At 41.0% G+C, this 8121-nt stretch overlaps 1 protein-coding gene across 1 annotated transcript; it reads left to right on the forward strand.

Moving 5' to 3' along the window:
• Positions 1-5231: 5231 nt before the first annotated feature.
• LOC131293769 (putative nuclease HARBI1) lies at positions 5232-6234 on the forward strand. The gene is made up of 4 exons (XM_058321829.1): positions 5232-5690; positions 5750-5891; positions 5950-6161; positions 6205-6234. The coding sequence occupies exons 1-4, from the start codon at positions 5232-5234 to the stop codon at positions 6232-6234; spliced, it is 843 nt and encodes a 280-aa protein (XP_058177812.1).
• The last annotated feature ends 1887 nt before the right edge of the window (positions 6235-8121 follow it).

Consider the following 8121-nt stretch of genomic DNA (forward strand, 5'->3'; position numbering starts at 1 on the left):
CTTCATATTGAAGAGTTGACACTGAGAGAGAACCGTTTATTTCACATATCTTCAATCCAAATCACTAAAAATTTCCATTTGTGTTCCTTTTTTTCTATTGTATCATTATATCTCTGTTAAAAAGTGCATATTAAAAACTTAATTCTACCAAAACAAAGTAAAATTGACTTATCAGAAGTCGAGCAACCCTATAAGGTGTCAGTTGTAAAAAAATGCGTATTGCGAATTCGCGTATATCGAGAATAGCATACTGCAGGGACCTACTGTATTACTGGAACAATCTTTATTACACTTCACGTCTTTGAGTGTTCTGTACAGCGCCTCAAGAGAATGCTTCTTTGCCATGGTGCATTCTTCCCAGATAATTATTTTTCACTGTTGCATGACCTAGGCCATGAGTGATTGATTTTTGTTGTTTCATACGGCTTTTGTGTTCCTAATGATGTTTCGAAGTAGCCTAAATGATGAATGCGTCGTTCTACCTCCATTTCCAGCTACAATTCCAGATGAAGCAACTGGTATTGCAATGTCATTGTTTGTTCGTATTTTGGAAAGCAAGAGCGATATGAGAAATGTTTGGCCAGTTCGGACTGGGGCGTCCAAAAAAAGATACCACTTTGTCCCGTTGATACTGCCATGATAATGCGTTCGTAAACATATGCTTGTTCATCAGTCAACATTGATACGTTGTGAGAAACGATATCCAACATGACTGCAATATTATGCTGCAGTTCACGACTTATTTCAGTGTCCATCAAATTAGATGCACTTCGATTCGGCGAACCTAAAACATAATAATAACTTAGCGGTAAATTTTTTATTACCATGCAACGATCCTCGATACTAATCATAGCTTGTCGGACTAAATTCAGCGACATTAATGTTTGAACACACGTTTTGTTCTATCATGACTATGCGCCGCATTTTGTCCTGGTAACAGTAAAACTTACGCCACGTTGGATTGCATGTAAACGTGACGAATAAGCATGCTCGTCCCTACTCGCGAGTTCATAGCCTCGCTGTAGTAACTATACTGAAATTCGTTTTCACAACACTGGTAAATGAGACGGTTTCTTCACTGCTCTAAGCAACAATAATTTGAACACATATTCTACTACCACCAATTAACAACATTAGTTATTATTACCAAAAATTAACAAAGATTTTACTATCGTCACCTATATGAAACGACTTGTTTGAATTAAATTCACCACTTTTGTATTAAACTCACCACCACAGTATGCCAAAAGGCATGTTGCTGTGTCCGTTTATACTTGTTGTAGTTCACTTTATGTGTCATTGCTGAATGTAAACAAAACAAACAAACCTATGTATGACGATAGAAAATTGTAATAAATTAAAAAAGTATAAAATTTACAGATATGAGACATAGTTAAAAACCTATTCTCATACCTAAGGAACGTGTGTGCAAAGTTTGAGTTTAAATGGTTCAGTCGTTTAGGAGGAGTTTGAACACTAACACCGTGACACAAGAATTTTATAGATATAGATTTATCATTTTTGTTATATTATTTATTTATTATCTCTCAACGAAAGATTCATGAATCCCTCATAAGGCCGAGATTCATTCAGATTCATGAGTCTGAATCAGATTAACACAACTCTAGTTTAAATTACACCCGTTTCCACTTAGGGTGGAAGCGCGCCCGCCTTCTGTGCAATGGCGCGCTATAACGGTGGAAACGCGAGTATCTACGGTGGTACGCGGCGCATGATGACTGAATCTCGCTTGCCTACTGTTGAAACGCGGACGCGGTCTGTTGGAGTGACGCAAATTTTGGCGGCCGCACAAGATCTGTGAAGTGAGAGGTCTGCTCATACCATGGTATAGCAAAACCTGTCAAACTACCGCATAATCAACATACTGACCTGCTTTAAATGATGATACTGTACTGTGATAATTGCTCTCAATAAAGCTAGCGGGTGGAAAATTAGATATTTTTAAATATTGTAACAAATACTGCTTTGCATCCGTACAGTATCATCATTTAAAGCAGGTCAGTTTGTTGATTATGCGGTAGTTTGACAGGTTTTGCTATACCATGGTATGAGCAGACCTCTCACTTCACAGATCTTGTGCGGCCGCCAAAATTTGCGTCACTCCAACAGACCGCGTCCGCGTTTCAACAGTAGGCAAGCGAGATTCAGTCATCATGCGCCGCGTACCACCGTAGATACTCGCGTTTCCACCGTTATAGCGCGCCATTGCACAGAAGGCGGGCGCGCTTCCACCCTAAGTGGAAACGGGTGTAATATGATAAATATGAAGAGAACTACATGGTAAAACAACGCTCTTTCCTTCTTGTGATTCTAGCAATGAAACTTTAAAAACATTTTCTTCAGAACGAACTTCAACACCAATAATAGTAAGGGTTCGAGGAGCAGTTCTTTTCACACTCACATACTTTACTATTTTGTGACTGTGTGTTGTTAGAAACCAACAATTTTCATATTGTGGTCCTAGTGTAAACCATTCTGCAAGAACGAAACGGCCTATTGATTTGATTTTGGGTATGTCTTTGTAATTTCAAGTCTAGCTTTTACAATCTTACTTTGTTTAGTTAATCTCCCTGCGACCTGTTGAACGATTTTCGTACCGGACCTAACACATAGCTTGATAAATCGCATGTTATTTTCAAAATTACTCGATAATTTAAATATGCAATAAAATTGGCCAAAATCTCTTACGAATTGATTGAGCATTCGTTTCGAAAGTGTTAAAAACGCATAAAAATGGGGAGTTAATAAAAATAGCACCACCTTGAGTTTTTGTTCAGTGATTACGCATTTTTACAAAAATAACAAACGAAAATGGGTTTTTTGGATTTTAGTAGTTGGTATAGGACCCTGTCGCTCAGGCACACAAGCGATGCGCGAAAAAGGTAGGCGGGGCTCAGTCATCGATAAGAAATAAGCTAAACAGAACCAATACGACTCGCAACGCACTTAGATTCGTAGTAGCCGGCAGCTTAGTAGTTAACGGCGGCAACTTCTACACGGCCGGCGCTGGTTCAATTCCAGTGGCAGCGCGGCATTATATTTTTTATACATAACGTACGTAAGAAGACATCGCTAGCGGAGCATGTCCTGTGTTGTGAACTACCCAAAATGAAATAAAGGATCATTAGTAGCTAAGTAGAAGAAATTCCGTCGGTTTTATTACTATTATTCGCTAGCTTCCTGCTCCACCAAAGAACCTCACCCGTGGTAACTCTTTCTGGACACCAGGTTGCATCCAGGCGAAGGCGCTTTAACTTCCCACTTTGCCAACCATCGCGTCGGATTTTATTCGAAGTTCCCCGCGAACTGAGTTCCCCTTCCTGTTGCATAGGCCCCCGCAAGCCTGGGGAAACTAGCTGGAAGGCAGCCACTGCAAGGTGCGAACTCGGTTCAAGGCGTCCTCCGGAGAAGAGTCCGGGGGGATACTGGCTAAGTGGTTAGCTACTGTTGTCGTTCGTTCCCGGAGCACCTCAGGACCGGCATCCTTCGCGGCCGTTTCGGTGCGGCGACGGACCAGAACCCTTTATTGCGAATTACTTCATAAGCATCTTTTGCATCTCCTCACAGAATTTTCGAACACAACGTTTCAGTTGCTGGAGATTGTCGAATTATTTCTCATTTTTATAAACGAGTCGGGCAAGAATCGACCACAAGTTTTACATGGGATTTAGCTCAGGAGAACATACTGGCCACGCAAGAATTTCTATGTTAGCTATTTCTATCTAAAGTATGACCATAACTAAATTGAACCAAAAAAAGCGCGCTACTGTGGCGCCTCAAGTGGCGTCAACCGGAAACTAATATTTTTAGTAGTATTAGTAAACGATAACAATGAAGTTGTGAAAGTTTCAGACCTGTACTATTTTTTTCGCAAAATGCCGAATAATGGAAATTGAACGACCAAAAATGAGCCCGCACAAATCACTGGAGCGCCGGTGGACAGATTGACAAGGCCTGGAATCCATTAAAAAAAATGGCAAGTATTTTTTTTTTACAATAATGTATAACGTTGAATTCGAGACACAATAGGCGAGGTACGGTGGCGCCACTAACGTGCGTGGGAGGAAGCTGTTAGCATGCATCTGTTTACTAATCAGTAGCAAGTCAGAAGTCACGCGCAGTATAACACACAGAAAGTCGTCTGATAAAAATATCGAGATGGAAATCAATCAGCGAAAGTTGATAGTGGAGAAACACTTGGCCAACCCACAGTGGTCCGGTTGTAAGCTGGTTTAAATTTTAAAGCTATCCAAGTCAACGGTTAGCCGTACTTTGAAAACATTTCAAACGACACTGTCCGTTGAACGAAAAAAACGTGTTTTTAAGAAGATGGGCACCCAGGATCGCCAGCTAAGGTTAAAAGTGCTGCGACTCGTAAAGGCCAACCCTGGCATCAGTGTACGAGATGTGGCCAAACGGTTTGGCTCGGTGTACGAGACGGTGCGCCTCATTCTCCGTCGAGAAGGGATCCGCAGCTTCAAGGCGTCGAGGAATGCCAACAGAACGCTGAAACAGAACAATATCGCAATGACGAGGGCCCGGCGACTGTACGACAATCTGCTCACCAAGCACAAAGGCTGCGTGCTGATGGACGACGAGACGTACCTGAAGCTTGATTTCAAGCAGATTCCCGGGCGAAAATTTTACACCGCCACCGGACGAGGAGATGCTGCGGACAAATTCAAATTTGTGTTTACCGACAAGTTTGCCAAAAAGGCGATGGTGTGGCAGGCCATCTGCAGCTGCGGGAAGAAGACGGCACCTTTTATTAGCAGTAAAACAATGACATCGGACGTTTATAAAACTGAGTGCCTAGAGAAACGGATTCTGCCGTTCATTAAAGCGCACAGGGGCAAAGTGGTCTTTTGGCCTGATTTGGCGACCTGCCATTCGGCCCTATTCCGGGGAACGGTCGTTCCCGGGAAGGGTCGTTCCCGACGATTTGACAGTATAACAAAAGGCGTTACAGTAGGCGGTATTTTTACAGCCGAAATCAATCGTGTCGTTTGTTTACTGTAGTTTGTTTACTTTTGAATTTGGATTTGTGAGATTACAATTGCTCGAAACATGAATTTTATTCATTTTCCTATCATAAATGATGCTGAAAACATCAGAAAATTAAATATGTATCGGCGAAAGCTTTGGTTAAACTCGAATCCAAAACAGCTTTCTGATACAATGTAGGTAACGAAAAGAATTTCATTTGGACCATGAATGTAACCTATTTACATTTCATTTTTCAACAAAACTTTAGGATATCCAAAGATATTTTCATGGATATTGTGTCCTTGATTGGACCCCACATAGCCGCTCAAACCGATTATGGTTTGACGGAGGAACAAAAATTAGCAGCTTGTTTGCGGTACTTTGGTGAAGGTAGATATCAGCATGGAACTGGAAAAGATTTCCATGTTGCAATGGCGCAGTCAACGTTCTCGAAGGTGCTACGTGATGTGCTTCCACCAATGCAATCCCTTTTGGGCGACTGGATAAAATTAATTATGACCGAAGAAGAACGAATTGAGGCTAAGGAATATTTTTTCCAAAAGAGTGGCCTTCCTGATGTGGTGATGTGTGTAGATGGAACACACATCAAAATAAAAAAACCTAAGCTACGGCCATTGCAGTATATGAACCGAAAAAAATTTTACAGCATAAATGCTATGATAGTAAGTATAACGATATATGATATTATATGAGCTTTTATCGAAAATTTTAATATTTCCTGGTATGCGATCATAAAAACCGAATTCGAGCAATCGATGCCCGGTTTGCTGGGTCGCATCATGACGCACACATTTGGAGGGTTAGTCCAATAAGCAAGCATTTTATGGATCGACACAGAAATGGATTCAACGATAAATTGCTAGGTACATTTATAACAAGAAGTTGTGAAGAATGTTATTAACTGATTGTCTTTTTGATCAGGTGATGCAGGTTATCCGGCAGCAGACTGGCTGATTACGCCTTACAGGGATCCAGATTCAGGGTCTCCAGAATCTGAATTTAATAGGAAGCATTCGTCTGGACGTATGATAGTGGAGAGGACAATCGGTTTGCTCAAGAGTAGATTTAGATGCTTGTTAGGAGTAGATGGAATATTAAATTATGAACCGCAAAAATGTGCACAAATTATTAATGTATGTTGTGCTTTACACAACATATGTGTTGAAAATAATATAGAATGGAACCTCCATTTCCAATCTTTACTAGAAGATGTGGGAAATGATTCCGATTAAAAAATAATCGAAAAAACAAACATTTACTGTTTTTGTCTTTTTATTTCTAGTTCTTCCCGTTTCAAGGCAATTTTCTTATTAGCTATTTCTATTTCTAATTCAATTTTTTTTCTTCTAGTACTTTGTAGTACTCGATCCTATCTTTTTCGAGAGCTAGCCTCTCCTTTTCTATTTTCTTCTTCCACTCAAATTTTTCCTTTTCCAAGTTCAACTGTTTTTCAATAAGATCATTTTTTCTAGCCATAAGGCTATTATATTTTCGCTGCTGAAATAATTGTAGCTCGGCTATTGACCGTTTTTTCGGCCTAGCTGCACCTATTTGACGCAATGATAGGGGCGTTTGTCCACGTGTTGGCGTCGAAGCAAGTGTTGACGGATCCACCGATGGTTCCATCGTTGGTTGTATCGATGGTTCCGCAGATGGTTCCACCGATGGTTCCACCGTTGGATCCACCACTGGTTCAGGCGATGGTGCAGGGGTTGCTGATTGGGAAAAACCCGTTCCCATTACTGGAACATCAGCGTTCCCAATTACAACCTTTTTCAAATCCAATATCGCGATGGCCTGCTCCTCGAGCTGCGAAAATGCCTTGATCGAACAAGGCCCTCCGCCGGTTGATTGGTACTCGCGATTGTTGTGGGCGAGCTTCTTTTTAAGGCCATATTTATAGCCTTGCCAAGCCTGGAACGAAGTAAAAACATTCATGGGTTAATTGATATGGGTAATATTTTGTATGATATAACACGCTTACCCTTTTCCACCCGGTTCCATCTTTCGATGGAGGACCAAGGGGGTTTAATTTGCCTGCTACGGCGTTCCAAAATGTTGGACTTCCCACGCACTTATCCTGCGCAACGTCGGGATTGTCCTCTATGAGCAAAAGAAGTTCCCTCAATTGGGTCTTCGTAATAGCCTTACGTTTATTCTAAAAAATAAAGAGTTGTATTAGGATAACTGAATAATAACTGAACTTTTTTTTTAACTAAATCAATTACCTCCATTATTAATTCCTTGACTAGGTTTTTTAGGCCAGGTACCTGGCCCGTCGGCAGTCTCTGGTTCCCCTACCGAATTTTTGATGGTTCCATGTCGTCCCGTTATGGTTTCAATTGTATCGGCAATTGCAGAACGGTAAGGGGGTTTAAAATAGGTATTGCGGGACCATCGATAAGATACGAAGTAAGCTGACCATCTCCCTGTTCGACCAGAGCCAGATCTTGGCGCACAGGATATCTCCCTTTGACTGTAGCCCCCATCGATATAAATGTAAAATTACAGTTATATCGAAAAATGTTACCAAATACCAAATCAAACGTGTTTATCAAACAGCCCGGTTAGTAGGAGGTTTTTCAAAGACATCCCTAGTGGCAAAATCAGCATGCTTTCTCGTTCTGTCCAATTGACAATTGATACCGCCAGAATGAGAAAGCATGCTGATTTTGCAACCGGGGATGTACTTAAACCGAATTACAGCATATTGTACCAGTTTCTGTGCTACGCAGTACATGCAAGCCTACGCATGTCCTGTGGTTATGCCACTTTTTAAAGTGTGGGTCGGACATGAACCACAAAGCAACCTTTGCAAACGGTAAAATATTGTCAGTCTGACACTAACTGACTAACTACAGTTGTCAAAATCTGCGCAAATTTGTTTCTCGGTCGTCGAGTTAAAAAAGGAGTAGGCTAAAATGTGTGCACCTAGTATTGATTCCAAGTGGATGGAAAAAAGTTGTTTGTGATGATGTTCAATGTTTGTTGATAAGATTTCGGTGGACACATTACCTCTCTGCTATTGTTTTACAGTTAAGCACTCAAATCATCACTGAATGCGCTTTCATTTGGATCGGCTCACGAATAGTA

Source organism: Anopheles ziemanni, chromosome 2 (genome assembly GCF_943734765.1).
Source record: "Anopheles ziemanni chromosome 2, idAnoZiCoDA_A2_x.2, whole genome shotgun sequence".
In the NCBI taxonomy this organism is placed as follows: domain Eukaryota; kingdom Metazoa; phylum Arthropoda; class Insecta; order Diptera; family Culicidae; genus Anopheles; species Anopheles ziemanni.

Coding starts and splice junctions, on each gene's coding strand:
- LOC131293769 (XM_058321829.1), top strand. CDS start 5,232: ATGAATGTAACCTATTTACATTTCATTTTTCAACAAAACTTTAGGATA. Junction 5,892..5,949: donor ATTCAACGATAAATTGCTAG/GTACATTTATAA, acceptor CTTTTTGATCAG/GTGATGCAGGTTATCCGGCA. Junction 6,162..6,204: donor AATGTGCACAAATTATTAAT/GTATGTTGTGCT, acceptor AAAATAATATAG/AATGGAACCTCCATTTCCAA.